General features: G+C 42.7%; 1 protein-coding gene across 6 annotated transcripts in view; it reads right to left on the bottom strand.

Moving 5' to 3' along the window:
- Positions 1-21,231, bottom strand: part of RAPH1 (Ras association (RalGDS/AF-6) and pleckstrin homology domains 1) — a 494,561-nt gene that overhangs the window by 70,841 nt on the left and 402,489 nt on the right. For all 6 annotated transcript variants that reach the window (XM_033946873.1, XM_033946869.1, XM_033946870.1 and 3 more), the window contains 3 exons: positions 10,302-10,400; positions 9,521-9,641; positions 7,227-7,369 (listed from right to left, as the gene is read on the bottom strand). In XM_033946873.1, the coding sequence (XP_033802764.1) occupies positions 7,227-7,369; positions 9,521-9,641; positions 10,302-10,400 (363 nt within the window). The remainder of the gene's footprint in view (positions 1-7,226; positions 7,370-9,520; positions 9,642-10,301; positions 10,401-21,231) is intronic.

Genomic DNA, 21,231 nt, shown 5'->3' with positions numbered 1-21,231 from the left:
GTTCACGGGGAAATCACAGAGGTTTAATCTACTTAGGAGGAGATGAAAACAAGGATTCAAACTACAACTGATTTAAAAGCAGTGTTTGTAAAGGATATTACATATATATGGATGAAGGTGGAAGCACTGGAAAATGAAATTAAATTCTAACTTGGAACAAGAGTTTCCCTACTGGAACAGACCAAAGGTCTATCAAGTCCACTATCCCGTTTCCAACAATGACCAACCCAGGTCACAAGTACCTGGCAAGATCACAAGGAATAAAACAGATTTTATGCTACTTATCATAAGAATAAGCTTTGCATTTTTCCCATCTTATAGCTTATAGTCTTTTAAGAAATTTTCCAAACCTTTGTTAATCCATAATAAACTAACTGCTTTCACCACATTCTCTGGCAATGAATTTCAGAGTTTGATAACAAGCTGAATCAAGGAAATATTTTCTCCAGTTTGTTTTAAATTTACTACTTAGTAGCTTCATTACATGCCTCTAGTCCTAATATTTCTGGAAAGAGTAAACAAGCGATTCACATCTGCCTGTTCCATTCCACTCAGTATTTTATAGACCTCTATCATACCCACACCCACTTACATTTTCACCTGCTTGGGGGGTGGGGAGTTGTAAACATGCCGTATGCATGTAGACTATATGAAATCACATGTATTTTATAAACTGGTCATGTTCTGGGGTACAGTTTGGGCAGAGTTGAGATTTATATAAATAAACATGTAATGTGTACTTTTGTTCAATGATTTTATAAAAAATCTTAGATTGCAGATATATTGCCATATACTTGTGAAAATGATTTCATAGAATTATCATCTAGGTGCTTAAGGTAATAGTTGGAATCTAAGAACAGTACCGGGAAGAGTTTTGGATTCTTGCCCAAAAATAGCAAAGAAGAAGAAGAAAAAAACCAACAAATTTTTAGACTGAATCAGTTTGGGCAGACTAGATGGACCATTTGGGTCTTTATCTGCCGTCATCTACCATGTTACTATGTTATGTTACATTAAGTACTTAAGATTATGTACATTAATTAGTTGACACGTTAGTAAATGAGGCCTTAAGAAAAACTACTGCAGTAGAATTACATGTAAAGGGAAATATGGCAAAATAAGGAAAATAGAAAAAAACAAACAAACCCCTTAAAGGATCAGCTGCCAAAGTTAAAGGTTTGCAAGGGGTGATTACACTGTTTAAAAATACCATCTTGGAACCACAAACCAAATGTATTCTATCCATTAAAAAAGGTTAAAGGAACAACAAGTCATTGCCAGCATGGTTAAAAGGTGAAGTTGGAGGAAGCTATTAAAGTGCAAAGGATGTCTTTCAGAAAATAGAAAGCAATAACAAAAAGTACAGGCACTGAAAAGTTAAGGCTTGCCATAGAGATAAAATCACATAGTAAAATTTTTTCAAGTTTGTTTAAAGCAAAAACCTGTGAAGGAAGTTATTTGGACCACTAGATGACCAAGGAATAAAAGGGGTACTCATGGAGAACAAGGCCAAAACAGAAAACTTTTTCATGAATTCTTTGCACTTGTTGGTGCAGATACCTCCTAGACCAGGGGTGTCCAATGTCGGTCCTCGAGGGCCGCAATCCAGTCGGGTTTTCAGGATTTCCCCAATGAGTATGCATGAGATCTATTAGCATACAATGAAAGCAGTGCATGCAAATAGACCTCATATATATTCATTGGGGAAATCCTGAAAATCCGACTGGACTGCGGCCCTCGAGGACCGAGATTGGACACCCCTGTCCTAGACAATTTTCATCTGTAAAGACTGAAGAAAATAGGAAAAAAACAAACCTAACATACAAGTACACAACACTAGATTCCTAAGTAAATTGTTGAAATTAGGTTGCTTCATCAAATATCATCACTCAAACAGCAAAACATCTATTTTCTTTTCAAAAACGGATTTGTTTGCGCTCTGTGCATTTATATTTTTGAACCATTTTCAAAAAAACAAAAACACACATGTCCAAATGAAAAACTCACAGAACAAGCTATTGGGATATAGAAGGGGGTAGCATCTGTAGACAGGGCACATTGTTTTTCACCATAGTTTGCATAGGATTTTATGTGATTGTTTTTATTGTACTACTTTGTTAGTCGCTGTATTGCTGTTTTATTGCCTTTGTACATCGCTATGACGTTATGCTTGGCCACCCAGCAGTACATCAAGTTTTAATAAAGATATACTAGCCACACAGATATCCCAGCAGGCACTGCAGTGAACTTCACATAAAAGTTCCCAGGTACACATCTCACCATAACCCCCTTATGGTGAGCCTTCCAAAACCCACTCAAAACCTTCTGGACCCAACTGTACACCACGCTAATAGCCATATGCCTGCAGGTATCAATTATATTCACCTATATTTAAGTACAGTGGGATTTTGGAAGGCTCATATATTCTACTATAGGTGAGGTAGTTAGAGTGAAATATGGGCCTGAGTCCCCAACTCTATAGTTAACTACATCACCCACTAGGCTACTCCAGAAAGCTGCTTGCTGCTCTACTAGGACTGGCCATAACATTTGAAGCTGTCATATAGGCTGGTATGTACTGTTTCATTCACATCTTGGAAGGAATGGCGGGTATCAGTAATAACTGGGGGAGTGTGGGAAGGGTGTCATGTTTATATTCCTCCAGTGATCATCTAGTCAGTTTGGGCACCCTTTTGGCACTTATTAAAACAGGTCTAGCCCCAAACATCCAAAGTGTACCCAGAAATAATAGCAGATCCCTTCCCTCCTCCCCCCCCCCCCCCACAATATGAGGGGCATTCAATAATTTATTTGCCTCAGTAGGAAAGCAAAGAATTAAAAAAAAAAAATTGTTTTATTTTTCAATATAGTTCCCCGATAGTTCCATACACTTGATCCACTTTTCCTGCAATAACTTTAACCCCTTTTGAAAAAAAATTCTTCTATTTGGCCTTGAAACCAGGATGTCACAACTTCCTTGATGTCTTCTTCACTTGAAAACTGCTGTCCATGGAGAGATTTCTTCAAAACTCGGACCAGGAAATAATCCGAGGAAGCCAGGTCAGGACCAAAATTGATTTTTCCCTTTCCCCTTGTTATTATACTTAATTGTTCTCTCTTTCTTTCAAATTATATTTCTCCCCACTATTCTATTGTCTCATTTAAGTTATGTCATTAATAGTTTGTTAACTGGACCCCTTTTTAAATTTTTTACTGTAAAACGCATGGAGGGGCATAATCGAAAGGGACGTCTAAGTCCGTTTACGTCCAACTCACAAGTCGAAGTAAAAAACATCCTAGGACACTTTAGAAAAATACGTCCAAAATTTTTTTACTTTCGAAAATCATCTAATTATACGTCCTGCGGATCTGATCATCCAAGTCGCTAAATCGTCCATCTTTATACCACATTTTCGTCTAACTTTTCGTCTTAGTCCATAACGCATAGAACAAGCCCTGTTGGACATGGGAGGGGTCTGCAAAGTGATGGACTAAACACCCAGACATGGCACCTAAATAGTGGGGTACCTTACAGGGCATTGCTGTGAACTTCACAAAAAAGGTGCCCTGTCTTCATCTCACTACAGCTCCCTTATAGGGCATGGTGAGCCCCCCAAACCACCTCCAGAATTCTCTAGACCCACTTATCTACCACCCCAATAGCCCTTATAGCTGCAGGAGTCACTTATATACTAGTAAGAAAGGGTTTTGGGGGTGTATAGGGGAGTGCACATCTTTAAATATCAATGCAGTGATTACAGGGGCTTATAGGCAGAAGTTTACACAGAGACCGTCCTTCGGTTATTGTTTCTCACTCGCACAGGCTAAAGTTCTTTTTTGTTTGTGGTTTTATTTGCTACCTTATCAAGCTGGGACCCCTGATGAAGGCGTGTTAAACGAAACACGGACTGTGTCGGGTCCTTTGGTTTGTTTTAAGGTGGTAATGCTAAACGCACTCAAATTTTTGATATAATAAATTTAGCCTGCATCTTTGTATGTTTGTCTGCAGTTTTTCTTTGTTTTTACCTTACATTCTTGAACATTGCCCACCTTACTGCTGTAACCTCAAGCAATTGTGTCTGTACGCAATTGGCCTCTCCACCCCACCTCACAATCATGTACAAATTCAGGAAAGCACTTGCGTAATGTTACAGCAGTGAGGCGGGCAACATTCCAGAACAATGGTAATACTGAGGACCTCAAAATAGTACCTGACGGGCCGCATGCAGCCCGTAGGCTGTGTATTTGAGACCACTTGCTTAGAGGGAAGATTGTTCTCCTTTGCTCTAATATAAATGCCAAATTTTTTACTTAACTTATTTTTCCTGTCACAGAAAAATACTCAAACAGGGACATATCTACAGCAAAAATTTCTGTTTCATATATGGCCCTAACCCTACTACATCTAAAAACACTTTTATATCAGATTTTGAACCACATACTGAAATTATGATAATATATATAGCCTTTCCTCTCCCCAGAACAAATAGTACTTCAGAAAATGTAATGGTTTTTGTCAAGTGCTTAAGACCCTTCCCTTGTATTACACTAACTCTCCTTTCTAAACAGGTCCTCATATAGACAATGCACTTTTGTTAAATTCTGCTACAATGCTAAAATAGCATATTTAATATTGCACTTTAAGTGAAGAATGTTTTTAAAATATCATGTACGAACAGCATTAATCTGAATCAGCACTTTAATCTTTTGCAATGCACTTTTATCTTCTTTCTGTGCAATAAAATCTAATTTATTCTGAAATGGTGTTTGTGAAGTTGTAATCCTTTACCAGGTGAACACTGAAACTCACACCAAACAGAGCCATTGCAACGTTTTATTCTTGCAGTGAGTTCGGTAGGAAGTGTACCTTGACCTAGGGAAATTCCACTTGCTACCCGGTGCTGTGACCTCAGCTAACCAGCTGTTGCATTGGGTCAAGGTAGCACTGAACCCCAGGTGGAGCTACAGGTGTTTTCTTTTTTTTTTTCAAGATGGCGCCAGGTTAGGTTGTAGGTGGTGGTGCCTCTTTCCTTCGTCTGCCTCATTTTGTTTTTATTTCTATTTTTTTCATATCTTTTTGCTTAGTTTCTATTCTTTTGCTCTGGCTGTTTGTTTTTAGAGGGCACTATGTAACATTTTTTTTTATGCCTTCTTGACTGACTGTTATTTTAATGGCTCAACTGTAATAACAGTAACAGGCCTCCTACCTGCCTTTGGAGCTAAGACTGAGTTGTTTTTCCTTTGAAGGATCGTGCCTCTCTATTTCTGGTGTCTGGCAATGTAGTAAAGATCAATGTTGATGTCAGTGGGAGATCACTGTTTTCTCCAGGTGGCTCATTGGGGCAGCGAGGACAGTGCTTCATGGAGGACACTGAGCTGAGATGGGCATTGGAGCTGCGCGTTGGTGGTGAGGATGGCTTTGAGTGGATTCCACCATATGCAGGAGAGGAAAGCACAGTCAGCCCACTCTGGAGCCAGTCCGCTAGTCTGGGAAGTTCTGCCATCAGGGGGAGGGTGGGGGGGAGACAGACACCGTGTGTATGTGGTCCCGACCAGCTGTGCAGCCGGTAGATGTCTGAATATCCCTGGCCCTGCCTGGTGTTCTCGGCTCCTTTCTACATCAACGGCGGAAAGCCCTGATAGCCTACATCAAAAACCATCTTTCCTTCCTGTTCCTCTATCTGGCGAGGGTGGTTGGCTGTGAAGCCCCGCGTCTTTTTCCATTGGCTGCAGCAGAGACATTGATGGATCTTCTGTGGCCTGCCTTCTTTCCTTGGCCTGCTGCCTTTTGCCGTTAGGTCTTTCCTGCTTCATTGATCAGGCTAATGAGATGATCTTTAAAGACTTCACTTTATTTTCTTTACATTCTGCTTTCTTTCTGCTTCATTTTTTTTGTGCTCTTGATACTGATTTTTTCCATACCATTTACTTCAGAGACACCTTAGCTTAGATTGTGATCCAAATCTGGGACAGCTAGGGAAATTCTATGTGCTTTAGCACCTCATATACAAATGGTTCAATTAATTTTAATGATGACAATTTTATTCTTTGTTGTATTCATTTTTTTTTTTTGTAACTGCCTAGAACTAAAAGGCTTTCACGGTATATAAAGATTTATATTATGTTATAGCTGGTATGTATTCCTGCCCAATGAGGACCCCCAGTAAATACTGAATCTTTATGTTTTCCTCTAAATATGACCACAAGTTAATGCCCTTGATGAGAGTTTTCTGATCTTATGGGATCCTTTAACAGCACCTTTAGATTTTTGTGTACTGTGTCTCCTTTATTTTTTTTTTTTTGCATCTGTCATATTTCAGATACTTTTTCTTTTTTTTAAATTCTTTATACATTTTAAAACTTTCACTAAGTGCAATATAAGATGAAAACATTTTACACGTAAAGATCACTTAATATTCTATCAGAAACTAATTCAAATCAAATATCCCACCCCCCAAAAACCCAACAATTATCTTCAGTTTTAAGAAAACAAAAATTATCCCCCCCCCCCATCTTGGACATACATCGGCATATTACAAATAATTGGGGTCGGCTATGTTATAATTTTTGGTGGAACTCTTTATGCCACATCTTTAAAATGGAGCATGCTATAGCTATTCAACAGGGGCATTTTAAGAAATTTAGAGATGTTTGGGACCCATTAACAAAATACTGTAAAGAATGAATATTACTTTTTCCCTTTGAACATACACGTCAGATACTTTTTCTTGAGTTATCTGGTCTGTTCAAGGCTTTGAAGCACCTTGTATTTGGGGAAGGATGCCTCTGAACTCTGCTAGAACCAGCTGCAATCCATCTAGTTCTAGGACAACTATTTGTAATGCAACAGATTAGGAGAAAAGATGATTAAATTAGTCCTACAAAATGGATTTTAGTCATGCATTTAACTAATCTAATCTAATCTAATCTTTAGGTTTGTATACCGCATCATCTCCACGTTCGTAGAGCTCGACACGGTTTACAGTAGGAGAAATAGGAAGGAACTACAACAGAGGGTTAGAGGTAGAAGTGTGAAGAAAATTTAGAGGACTTGGGATGCCAAGATATAAGAGTTTCCTTGATTCCTAAGTTGGAGGGAGACTTACATTTTTTGAGAAAAGCCAGGTTTTAAGACGTTTGCAGAAAACTTGGAGAGAGCTAAATCTCCTCTTCAAGTCTCCTCCTCTTGTCAGGGTTCAGTTCTAGCTCTACAACATACTAGTTACCTTGCTGGCTTCTTCTAGCTGAGTGCCACGTTTCCAGGCTTCTGAGAAGATGGAGCTAACACCACTTTGTGAACGAACATGTCCTGCTGGTTGGGTGTCTGAGAGTCCACTGTCAGATTGATTGGAGTGATTTGAGTGAGACTCTATAAAATAAGAACACGTTTGTGGCATTAAGGAACAGTAAAGAACAACTTGATAAGCAACAAAGAAACATCAAGTGCAATTCATTTTTGGCTGCTGCTAACATATGGTTATACGGGTGAACATTTTACATTACATTACAATAGTGACTTCTATTCTGCCTATACCTTGCAGTTCAAGGCGGATTACAAAAGAGCTGACTGGTCATTTCCAGTGAAGTTACAATAGTTTTTTTTTTTTTATTACAAAAGAGGTGAGAAAGCTGGATAAATTCCGGAAGAACTTGCGATTGGATAGTAAGATGACTGTACATTTCTAGGTAATATAACTTGCAATTGGATAGTAAGATGACTGTACATTTCTAGGTAATATAACAAATAGATTACAGTTAGGTTACAAGTAAGATTACATTACATTTCAGGGATCTGTTTTCTTGGTTGGTGTTTTGAGGAGGCAGGGATTTAATGGAACTGTACAAGTTTGATTTCAAATTTTAAGGGTTGGATGAACTGGTGGGCTCTGTTTGTGTGTTAGATGTATGAAATGTGATATGACTTAGGTAATTTATGATATATTATGAAATTTTAAAAATGTAATAATAAAATGGTTAAATATTTTATATTTATTATGTGAATAATTTTTTGTGGTATTTAATATACAGAAGAGAGCACCCATTTAGCAACTGTGAGATGTATATGAAAATGAAGGATGTGAACCAGGAAACAGAAGGCAGCAGTATCCCTGCCCCAAAAAGAAGGGATAACCCAGAAGCAAATTAAGTACCATATTTTCTTGCATATAACGCGCGCGTTATACGTGGTTTTTACGTACCGCGCACACCCTTGCGCGTTATACGCGTGAGCGCGTTGTACAAAAATTTTTTTACATAGTTCCCCCCCACCCGACCATGTGCCCAAGGCCCCGCCCCCAGGAGGGACCTAAGGCTCCCGGGCCTATTTTGATTGGCCCAGGCGCCTTAGGCCCCACCAGTAGGCGGGGCTTTGGGACGGATGGGCCAATCCGGCCTCATTCCGTCGTTGGCTGCCTGCCGGACAGGCGGGTTTGGCTCCCGTCTGTCCGGCCAACTATACAAAGGTACGGGGAAGGGGGGTGGGGGTGTCGTGGGGGTCGGCCAGGGGGGTCGCGGGTCGGCTGGGGGGGCGGTCGGAGGTTCTTGGGGGGGCGGTCGTTGGGGGGAGGGGGGTTTGCGTCGAGGGCAGGAGGGCCTGGGATCCCTCCTGCCCATAATGTAGTGCGGGGTGGGGGTAGGGGGTTGCCGTGGCCAGGAAAAAACTAGCGGGGGGGGGGGGGGTTCGCAAGAGCCAGGAGGACTTGGGCTCCCTCCTGGCCCGATATTGTCGGGGAGTTGGGGAGTCGGCGGGGCAAGAGGGTTTGGGCTCCCTTTTGCCCCGATCGTGTCGGGGAGTCGGGGGGGCAAGAGGGCTTGAGCTCCCTCTTGCCCCGATCGTGTCGGGGGTGCCGCGGTTGGCTGGGGCAAGAGGGCTTGAGCTCCCTCTTGCCCCGATCGTGTCGGGGGTGCCGCGGTTGGCTGGGGCAAGAGGGCTTGAGCTCCCTCTTGCCCCGATCGTGTCAGGGGTGCCGCGGTTGGCTGGGGCAAGAGGGCTTGAGCTCCCTCTTGCCCCGATCGTGTCGGGGAGTCGGGACCGCTAAGAGGAAGCAGCAGGACACCGGTAGGAGCTTCTACATGATGGGGGGGGGGTCGGGAGGCTGTGGGGGTGCGAGTGGTCCTTCAGGGTGCGGGTGTGTGCGAGCGGTCCTTCAGGGTGGGGGTGCGGGTGCGTGCGAGCGGTCCTTCGGGGTGGGGGTGCGAGCGTGAATCAGACGTCGGGGGGGGGGGGGCATCAGGCTTTCAGGGTGGGGACAGGACTTCAAGGTGGAGAGGAGAGTCGGGCGGGCGAAAGGAGAGTCAGGCGGCGACGGGAGAGTCGGGCAGCATGCGCGGTATACGGGTGTGCGCGGTATATAAAAATTTCTGTACATAAATTTGTGTTTTTTGCGCGCTATACCCGTGTGCGCGTTTTACACGGGTGCGCGTTATCTATGTGAAAATACGGTAATTCTGGACTGATAAATAAATTAAATTCCACTTATACCATTATTCTAGGGTATTATAGGTACTATTTCATTTCTACCTGGTAAACTGGAGGAGCTGGATCCAGATTTGATACTCGAGCTAGACAGAGAAGTCCAGTCATATGCCGCTTCTGTCCTCTTCAGTGCTTCTTGGTAGTTCATGTATAGCTGCTTTCCATACTAAATGAAAACAATATGACATTTCAAAAAGGACATGAGCACTTAAAATAGAAATGGTGGATTTTACAGTATTCATCGGAAAGGAGTTTAATCCAAAGCACCCAGTGAGGAATGATCACATGTATCAAGAGTGATAATAGAGAAAAGATATAAGAAACATTAATCTTAAAATGACAAATTAGTGATATGTAAGGATTGATGGAAAAGTATACCAGTCTTGTTTATTTATCTAATCTAATTCTTAGTCTTATATATCGAATCATCTCCTACAAATAGGAGCTCGATTTATTAAAATTTGTTATACTGCCTTTCAATAGATATCAAGGCGATATACAAGTAAGAACCAAGTCCATTACATTTAACAAATTATAAAAAATGTCAAATGGATACAACTTTACAAATACGACTGTGTGTGTTTAACACTAGCTAGCAAATTATTCTCTATTCGTTTTATAAATACACTTTTATATAACAAGTCAGAGAACAGGAAGTAGAATGGAGTGAACCACTGAAGTCATGGCTTGACCAATATTTGTTCAATGAAGCATCAGCAATTAGGGAGCTGGGGGGAAGGAAGGACTCCAGATTTTGTTTGGAGGTGTTCTGCTGTCTCCTAGGTTGGACTAAAATTTATAGCAAAAAATATAGCACATTGTTTACCTTGGCAATTCGGATGCCATTTACCCACTGGTGCAAAGTTCGGATATCATCGCAGCACAGGTACTTGATATATTGAGATTTCTTCTGGATCTGAGGGTGCTATAGGAGAGAAAAAGTGAGACTTGAAACTTTTCATATGCATAACGAAGGGAGGGCTTGCTTTGTGAGGCAAGGGGAAGTGTCATTGTTTAGCTGGGAGAAGAGAAAGCAAAATGATAAAAATAATTAAGTCAACAATTAAGAGGGGGTACTGAAAAGTTCTCAGCCCAACCATCTTCCTAAATTCTGAGCATTATTTTGTCACTAGCTGAAGAAAATGCTATTTTATTTTGCTAAGTGCCAATTTGCAGAATCATAATGCTATGTTTTGACGTTGTTTCAGATCATTGATTGAACCATGTCAACAGAAAGTGTGGAATTTTCAAGTGTGGAACTCTGAGCCATCATGAAGTTCCTATTCTTGCAGAAGAAAACTCCAAAGGAAATCCATGAATGTATGATGCAAACACTGAGTGACAAATGCCTATCATACTCCATAGTGAAGAAGTGGTGTGCAAACTTTCAGCATGGAAATTTCGAGACCGAAGATGCAGCAAGATCTGGGAGGCCTCAAACGTTGTCAACTCCTGAAATTGCTGACCATGTCTACGATCTGATTTTGGCAGATCAGCAAAAATCAGCTAAAACAATTGCTGAGACACTATAAATATCCAGGGAATGTGTTGGGTTTATAATCCATGAGTAGCTGGGTTTGCAGAAACTGTCAGGCAAGTGGGTGCCCAAATGTTTGAATGCTGTTGAGAAATGATGTTGAGTGGATACTTCCAAGTTGATTTTGCAGCATTTTTAGCGAGCTGGTGCCAACTTTCTGGAACAACTATTTACTGTTGATGAAACATGGTTACACCACTATGATCCTGAGACAAACAACAGTCCAAGCAATAGCGGCACTCAGGTTCTCCAAGGCCAAGGAAATTCAAGACCCAAAAGGCAGCAGGAAACGTCATGGCCACAGTGTTTTAGGATCAGTAAGGTGGTGTAATGACAGACTATCTTCCCAGGGGCCAAACAGTTAATGCAAAATATTACTGTAACTTGCTGTGCCAATTAAAGGTGCCATTGAAAGAAAAAAAGGAGAGGGAAGCTGCGGAAAGGATTTCTCTATTTACAAGACAATGTAATTGCTCACAAGGCTGGCAAAACGATGGATGTTTTGATGCAGTTGGGGTTTCAGTGAATAGACCATCCACCCTACTCACCATACATCTTGCTCCATCTGACTATTTTCTGTTTCCAAATCATAAAAAGAGTTTGAAAGGGTGACGATTTTTAAGTGATTTTGAGGTGATTGCAGCAGCGGAGCAGTATTTCAGTGACTAGACTTCAGAGTATATTTTAGAAGGGTTACAGAAACTTCAGACTCAATGTGCCAAGTGTTTTGAACTTAGAGGTGTATATGTGGAATAACTTGTAAGTTTCATGGCTCCACGTCATTTCTTTCTTGGTTGGACTGAGAACTTTTCAGCACCCCTTCTTAGTAGGTGATCCCTTTTTTTATTAGTTTAACAATAAATATGTGATAATCTTTAAAGAGTTATCATGTCTTCATCAGGTCAGGATAAATCTCATAAGTTTATCATAGGTATATTAAAGTTAGTTCAATAAAACGTTATCACCCACAACTTGCTGACCTGTATTTCCAAATATCCAAGTGGACTAACATGGTAGCCACAATTTTTTTGCTTAAGAAGGTAACGTTAGAAAACAGACCAAGATTTTATTCCTTGTATATGCATATAGCTATATGGTTACCATGCCAAGACAGTTGTTCCAATAAAACTTTTAACCAAAAGAGGAGTAAATGCATGACCTGTCAAAATCACATAGGCTGCTTCAGTGCAGGGGTATTAAGATACCGAGGTGAATCTTCAGTGTTGAGTGCCCCCTCAATTAACTTTTTTTAAATATTTAATGCAATTATAACAATTGCACAAGTAGATGACTTGAACAGATAATTTAAGGCTATTTAATAGAAATAAAATAATCATAAAAGATAATGCAATAATATAAATCTAAATGAACAGCCCTCCTACAGTCCATAACAGGGGGTTGGATAGAGAATAAATTTGGGGAAAGAAGGCAATTTCAGTAATGAAGAAATTAAGGCAGCAAAGTGGAGTTAAAATCTCAATTAACTTTTAGGACCACAGACACCTGCGATTGCAATAATTGAATTCAATTATGATCAATCCAACCCTCTCTGAAGAAGCCTGTAAAAACACATAATTGGCCATCATACTTGTAAATATTTAACATTATTGTTTATATAGGCAAACAGAAAATTTCAAAAGCTATTTATTCAGCTAAATGGACTATCTGAAAACAGCTAATGCTTCCTGCAGGTCAAAGTATGATGGCAGATAAAGGCCAAATGGCTCATCTAGTCGGTAACCATTATCGCTTTCTATCTCTGAGAAATCCCACGTACCTATCCCAGGCCCTCTTCAATTCAATTCAATTTCCACCACTTTTTCTGGAAGACTGTTCCACGCATCTACCACCCTTTCCGTAAAAAAGTATTTCCTAAGATTACTCCAGAGCCTATCACCTCTTATCTACATCCTATGTCCTCTCATTGCAGAGTTGACTTTCAAATGAAAGAGACTCGACTCATGCATATTTATATTATGTAGGCATTTAAATGTCTCTATCATATCTTCCCTCTCCCGCCTTTCCTCTAAAGTATACAGATTGAGATCTTTATGTGTAAATATATTTATTGAACAAGAGAATAAAATGACAGCATACAGCAAACAAAACTTTTTCTCCATACCATCTCAATTCCCAATCCCCCCCAAACCCCCCGCCCACCCCACCCAGGCAGCAGCAACTAGAACCAAAGTGAGAAATAAACAAGAAGCATCTCAAGCATCCCAGAGTTGTCTACGAATACAGGGAGTAAAGGTCAAACTAAAAGAATACCAACATTGACGAAAAAGTCTGCCAGACTTGGCTGACAAGTCCACAATGTCTTTGCGCTCCAGCAACATTTGCTGTAGCATTAATGCTCTCCACTGCTGAACAGTCGGGGGCTGAGAAGAAAGCCACTGCAACAGAACACACTTCCTCCCCAGCAGGATAGTCCTCTTAAGAAAAGCTGAACAGCCCGGCTTGGGTGGATGGAAACGAATTTGTAAAGTAATAAGGAAACTCGGATGTAGTCTCCAAGAACACCCCCATAACTGGGCCACGGCAGATATCAATTGCAACCAAAAGGCAGACACCAGTGGGCAGGTCCAGAACATATGGCCAAAAGATGCCATGGGCTGTTCGCATTTACCACAACTGTGCTCCGCACTAATCCTCATTATATGAGCTCTCTTGGGGGGGTAAAAGGCTCGCAAGATGAATTTATAATTGCGTTCCCACTCCATGGAAGAGAGGCGTAAAGCACTCCCCAAACGAAGTCCCTTTTGAATCATCTCAGCTGTGATGGACACCCGCAAATCCTCCGTCCATTTCCTGGCCAGTGCCAGGAAGTCTAAATCTCCCAAGCAGTCTAGCAGTAACCCATGATACATTTTCAGGGGTATCAGGTCCTGTGCTGTCAGTCCAAGTACTTCGTGTAATTTAGTGTAGGTCTCCTCACACAGCGCCGCCGGTGTCAAGTTCCGCAAGTAATGTTGTAATTGTCTGTAGGCAAACCAGTCAGCTGCGGTAATGTGGAATTGCGTGGTTAAATCGGGAAAGGAGATAGGAAGTCCCGTATGGTGTACAGCCTGGGAGACGTACTGAAGTCCCATTGAAGTCCAGCGATGAAACGGTCCAGAATCTAGACCAGGTGAGAAATCTCCATTACCAGCAATGGGCAAGCAAGACGTCACCCTGGAGTTGATCTTCAACAGTCTGCACAGTGATTTCCAAGCTCTGCGCATGGCCGGCAGAAGTGGATGCGAGTGAAGCTGTGGCAGGTCTGGCAAGTGGAGAGCATGTAATAAATAACTAAAATGGTAGGGTTTAAAACAATAGCATTCAATCTCCGGCAAGGAAAAATAGTATCACAAAACCAATCGTGAATATGTCGTAACTGGCAGGCAAGGTTATATCTAGAAACACTCAGGAGACCCAACCCCCCTTTCCTACGAGGTAACATCAACTTGGATAAAGAAATCCTAGCCCGCTTCCCCTGCCATAGATATGTGGTAAGGTGAGAATTGTGTTGAGATACATGTGCCGGGGAAAGCATGAGGGGGAGCATTTGTAGGATATAAAGCCATTGGGGCAGGATCATCATGTTGTAGAGGGCAACACGGCCCGAAAGGGACAGGGGAAGGCGTCTCCAGTTAGAAAGAGTAGACTCCGTACGACGGAGCAGAGGTAAGATGTTTGCAGTGTACAGTCCATCCAGGTCCCGAGGGATGACCACCCCCAAATAACTCAAGGAAGAAGAAGCCCATTGCAACGGGAATTCCCTCTGCCAACCCCGACGTACAGTATCTGAAGTTGGCAAAGCCAGGGATTTCTGCTTATTAAGAGTCAAGCCAGAGTAAAGATGAAACTCGTCAAGGATGTCCAACGCTCGAGACAGGGATCGATGTGGGTCCCCCAGAGTGAGTAAAAGGTCGTCGGCAAATGCCAACACCCGCAACTGGGCAGAACCCTCGGACAATCCTACAATCTCATCATCTCTCTGGAGAGTACGCAACAAAGGATCCAAGTACAACAAGAAGAGCAGCGGAGACAAAGGACATCCCTGGCGAGTCCCCCTACCCACAACAAAGCCAGTAGAGCGCACTCCATTTACTAATATCGAGGCGGTGGGGCTTGAATAAAGCGGTCGGAGTAAGGCCAAGTAACTGTCCGGGAGTCCTACATGCTGTAATACATGAAAGAGGTACTGCCACTGAACCTTGTCAAAGGCCTTTGCCGCATCCAGTCCAACTAACAGACCCGGACATTGAGTATGCTGTGCCCGCGAGAACGCCATCAACACTCTCCGTACGTTCAAAACCGAGTGCCGCTCCCGAACAAAACCCACCTGCTCTGGCACTATGATGGAAGGCAACAAAGGCGCTAACCTATCAGCCAGTACTCGAGCTAAAATTTTTATGTCAACATTCAAAAGCGAAATCGGCCTGTAAGATTCAATCTCGGTGGGCGGTTTAGATGGCTTTGGAATCAAAGTAATGAGAGCGTCATTCGCATAGCAGGGAAATGTACCGCAGTCGCGAACTGCTGAATAATAATTTAGCAAGGGCTCCCCCAGGACCGAAGATAAGATCTTATAGAATTCCGGAGAATAACCGTCCGGCCCCGGAGCCGTACAAGTCTTCAATGTTTGTATTGCTCGTAACACTTCTTGTGTGAGTAAAGGCCTATCTAGTCTAGATTTCTGGGCAGGAGATAATTTAGGCATCCCCGCGTCCTCTAGGTAATCACTCACATCAGGACCCATATAGGGACCCGGGGAAGCATAGAAGGCCTCAAAATAATGTTTGAAACAATCCGCAATTGCCACTGCTGAGGTCAACATGTTCCCCGAGGTCTCACGGATCATAGGAATATATCTAGAACCCGACCAGCTTTTTGTTACTGATGCTAGCAATTTCCCCGTCTTGTTTCCATGTTTATAGAATCGAAACTTTCTATAAAATAACAGTTTCTTCGTGCGTTCATGTATAAGAGTATTCAGCTCAGCCAAAACCGTTTTATACATGTCATTAGTAGCCACCGACGGGGAATTCAGCAGTTCACGTTTCAACTGCCGCGAATGACACTCAAGGTGAACTATGCGATGTGCAATGCGTCTGGTCCTAGAGGCAACGTAAGCTATAATATCTCCACGCAACACCGCTTTAGCTGTGTCCCAAAATAAAATAGGTTGTTCTATGTGTTGCGCATTAAAGGAACAATAGGCCTCCCATTTGGTCATTAAAAATTCCCGGAAATGAACGTCTTCATGCAAGTACGCAGGGAATCTCCATCCCGCCCCCAAACTCGCAGGGCCCCCCACTGCAACATCTAACCAAATCATGTGATGGTCCGACACCTCAAGAGGGCCAATGGTGGCCTCCGAGACCCGCGCAAACAGCGTTTCAGATAAAAGTGCATAATCAATCCTGGAGAAAGAACCATGGGCTCTGGACTGATGAGTGTAATCTCTCTCCGTGGGGTGTAAGAGCCGCCAAGGATCCACCAGTCCCAGAGCTCGACAAAGATAAGGGATCCCCCTAGTCAGCCTCCCAGACGATGACCCCGTTCCTCCAGAGCGATCTACACCCGGGTCCATTACCTGATTCAAATCATCCACTACAATCAGGGGACAGTCTGAATCTCGCAAACAAATATTAACCAAGTTTTGAAAAAATGAGTGTTGATATTTGTTAGGGCCATATCCCACCAGAAGCCGAAAGGGCCCCCCAGATCCAACCACCCGCACCAAAAGGTACCGACCCTGAGTGTCACGCCTCAGAACCTGGACTGTACACTGCAGACCCCTCCGAAATAGAATCGCCACCCCCGCCCTTTTTCCAGGGGAGGAGGCATAATGCAAGTCCCCCACCCAACCCCGGCGTAATTTCTGGTGTTCTAAATCCGTAAGTCTAGTCTCTTGCAGACAGGCTATGTCTGCCGAGTGATGTTTCAGTTGAGACAAAATTTTTGTGCGTTTAGCGGGGGAAGTAATGCCCGATACATTCCAGGAAAGTATACGCAGCTTCCGGTCACCCATCAGAGGCCAACACCAGACCTACCACAGCTAGCAATGAGTTCTGGAAAACAGAGTCCCAGGGTGCCCAGCCCCACCCCAAGACTCACACACACACACTTTGTAGACACCCTCACCACTTTGAAAGAAATTAGCCCAGGACAACCCTGAAAAGGAAAAACAAAATAAACTAGTAACAATGTCGCTGCCACCCAGGACCCCCCCTTTCCCCAAATCCCCCCAACAGCCCCAATCGTCCCCCACATGTGGGAGCTAAGAGGTCACCCAAGACGTCCCGTCCAGGGCCGCCCCGCCCCATCAAAAGACACAATCCCCCCGCTAATGAACCAGAACTAGCCATTAGCACAAATAAACCACACTGCAAGACTAGGAACAGTTCAGTCAGTCAGCCCCCGAATCTGGGCTACCAAGAAGTTTGATAAATGCAGCCGCTTCATCTGGCGAGTGAAAGGATTTCCAGATCCCATTTCGCTGGATCCGCAATACAGCTGGGTAGTTGAATTGGAACCTCTGCTTGAGCTCCGACAACTGTGCACACAGTGAATAGAAAGGCTTTCTCCTCTCCTGCAGGGCCATAGAGTAGTCTTGACTGATGCGAATCGGGGAGCCATCATATTTCAAAGCATCTTTCTTGATTCTGTACTGCTGTAGAATCTCCACTTTGTGTCGGTAGTTTAAGAGCTTTAAGATGACCACACGTGGTCTGGCTTCCAAGCCAGGGCGAGGGCCCAAGCGGTGCGCTCTTTCAATGCGCACAGGCCCCGCAGCAGAAGAAAGCGGCAGCTCCTCTCGCAGCCACCCCTCCATCAATTCCGGCAGCGAGCGATCCGGGAGCGTTTCCGGGACACCCATCAGGCGCAGGTTCGAGCGACGAGACCGGTTTTCCAGGTCATCTAATTTATCAGCTTGGGCTCGAACCTGCGCCTGTAATGCAAGAAGGTCGGCACTCTGAGTGTTACCAGTGTCTTCCAGGGAAGAGACCCGCTGTTCAAGTTCTGTGGTGCGCGCCGACGCTGTTTCCAGCAGCGTTTCTATATTAGTGATTTGCGCGGTCAGCACCTCCAATTTCGGTCCCAGGACCTGGGCCAGAGCTTCCTTTATGTCGCTCAATGCGGCTTCCTTCAGGCTCGATACCGCCGCCGCGGGACTCGCCGCCATTTTGGGGTCACCCGGCCGCACCCGATCCCGATCCTTGCGGGCAGATTTAGCGTGCATTAAATCCCTGGATCTGGTGAGATACTGTTCCATGTGTTAGCGCAATCACAATCCGTGGCGTGCGCGCGAAGAGCGGGGTTTAGTCAGCATATATTAGGGAAAAATCGGCAGGGCAGCCCCGGAGCGAGCGAGGAGACGTCCTCACGCGCTCATGACACCACGTGACCCCCCAGATTGAGATCTTTAAGTCTGTCCCCACACGCCTTATCACGAAGACCACGTACTATTTTAGTAGCCTTCCTCTGGACCGACTCCATCCTTTTTATATCTTTTTGAAGGTGTGGCCTCCAGAATTGTACACAGTATTCTAAATGAGGTTTCACCAGAGTCTTATACAGAGGTATCAATACCTCCTTTTTCCTACTGGCCTTACCTCTCCCTATGCAACCTATCATCCTTCTAGCTTTGAGTTTGCACAGCTGTTTTTGTTAAAGCCACTCTTTGAAACATCTCAGCAGCTGGTGTCCTAGGTGACTGGCTCTTCAACCTAATTTTTAAGCCAGTCCTAGATTTCTTCTTAACTTTCATCTGTTGACCTATATAATATAATATAATATAATATAATATAATATTTCATCTGATGACCTATATAATATTAGAAATTCATGTACTCCATGCTGTTGAATAATTCTTCCACTGCAGTACTAAGAATAATTCAGTCATCAGAATACAGTATTATCAAACCACAGAATTCATTTTAAACATTCTATATGATACAAATCCCAACAGCAGCTATGTTTCCATATAAATGCCAATGCTAATAGAAACAAACACTGATTAATGCTAGATTTTATTTTCTCTGTACTTCACAGGTCATACTGAAGGCTTCAATCTTACTTATTCCTTTATAAGATACGTCCAAGAATACAGAACCCTTGAACATGATCAAACATATATCTCAGTGGTTTCCAGAGAATAATCTGCTCCACATATGCTGAATCTCTAAAATTCTTTATAAAAATTTGGCTCTCACCATGCCTTATTTTAGTTGCTAATCTGACTCGCTTCACAAGCAAACTCAAAAAGAAAAAAGATATCTTTGGTGGGTTTGGAGAATAATTCATGAAAAGTTGGGCATGTCCGAGGTTAGTGCAAGATAGGTTCCCAGAATGCTGACGCCATGTCAGAAGGCTACTAAGCTTCAGTGCTGTCAGGAGAACTTGGATATGCTCCATGAAGACCATGTGAATTTTTTTCATTGTTTGGTGAATGGAGATGAGACTTGGGTCTATCACAGAGATCCTGAGTCCAAAATGGAGTAAATGCAGTGGAAGCACAAGTTATCTCCCACCCCAAAAAAGTTCAAGACAGAAAAATCTGCAAACAAAGTCATGGAATGATGAAGAACTTTTGCTTCTGGAGTTCATGCCACACAAGACAACCACAACCGGGAAGAGTTACACCAACACAATGATCACTTTGCAGGAGTCAATTAAGAAGAAAAGATGAGGACAACTCACAGCAGGCATGCTGCTTATTCATGACAATGAGCCGGTGCACATGTCACGATAACCACAGGCTCCCACCCGAGAATGTGCGTTTCAAGCAGCTGAACCATCCACCCTACAGTCCTGACTAGGCTCCCTCGGATTATTTCCTATTCCAAGTTTTAAAGAAATTTCTTCGTGGAGAGCGGCTTTCAAGTGATGAAATGTCAAGGAAGCTGCGACGTCCTGGTTTGAAGGTCAAACAGAGGAATTTTTTAAAAATGGGTTAAAGTCATTGCAGGAAAAGTAGATGAAGTGTATGGAGCTATCAGGGGACTATATTGAAAAATAAAACAAACTTTTTTGAAAACTCTTCTTTCCTACTGAGGTAGATAAATTATTGAATGCCCCTCATAGGTCACCTAAAAAATCAGCACCTAGTGCGGCAGTATGTGCAATTCTATAAAAGTTAGGCACACTGTATAGAATTACGCTCAGCGCTACCTAAGCAGCATTAGGTATCACTAGGTGTCCTAACTTTAAGCGTACCATATTTATGCAAGGGTTTTCTTGGCCTAAATACGTGTGGCTTAATCAAAAACAGGTGTCTAACTCGAAAACACGCCCACTTTTTAAGTAGGAACTTTGGATTAGGTACCTACAATACTTTTTATAGAATTGCATTTTATAAGTTAGGCATCTAACATTCAATTAAGTCCAATTAATGGCAATTATGAGGTGTTAAGACTAGGGGACACTCGATGAAGTTACAGGGAAATACTTTTAAAACCAATAGGAGGAAATATTTTTTCACTCAGAGAATCGTTAAGCTCTAGAACGCATTGCCAGAGGTTGTGGTAAGAGCGGATAGCGTAGCTGGTTTTAAGAAGGGTTTTTGACAATTTCCTGGAGGATAAGTCCATAGTCTGTTATTGAGAAAGACATGGAGTAGCCACTGCTTGCCCTGGATCGGTAGCATGGAATGTTGCTACTCTTTGGGTTTTGGCCAGATACTAGTAACTTGAATTGGCCACCTTGAAAACAAGCTACTGGGCTTGACCCAGTAAAGCTATTCTTATGTTCTTATTGGTGCCGACTAAGCCTATTAACCAATTGCTTTAATTTAGGCACTACATCAGCCAAGAATACCAAGGTAGGCACCTAACCTTAGGCACACTTTATAGAATTTGGGAATTTGGGGGTTGGGGGCCTTATTTTAGAAAAGGACACCTACATAAGAAATCCAAAAAGGTACCTATTTTATAAAGGTAGATAGTTGGCTATGTGCATTTATAAAATAAATAAATAAATAAATAGGCACCCAGATCCATCCCTAGTAGAATGCAAACATCTTTGCACACATTTACACCTGCTCTGAAGCTGACACAAATATGTGCATGTATTCTAAGGCAGCGATTCCCAAACTTTTTACTATGGCAGAACCCATAAAACGTTTTTTCATATACTGAGGAATCCTCATTATGTAAACATAATTATGTTCCTATAGGCTTTGTAACTTAATTTCTTGAGGAACCCCTGAAGAGAGTTCAAAGAATCTTAG

Source organism: Geotrypetes seraphini, chromosome 5, assembly GCF_902459505.1.
Source record: "Geotrypetes seraphini chromosome 5, aGeoSer1.1, whole genome shotgun sequence".
NCBI lineage: Eukaryota > Metazoa > Chordata > Amphibia > Gymnophiona > Dermophiidae > Geotrypetes > Geotrypetes seraphini.
This window is presented reverse-complemented; position numbering and strand designations above follow the sequence as displayed.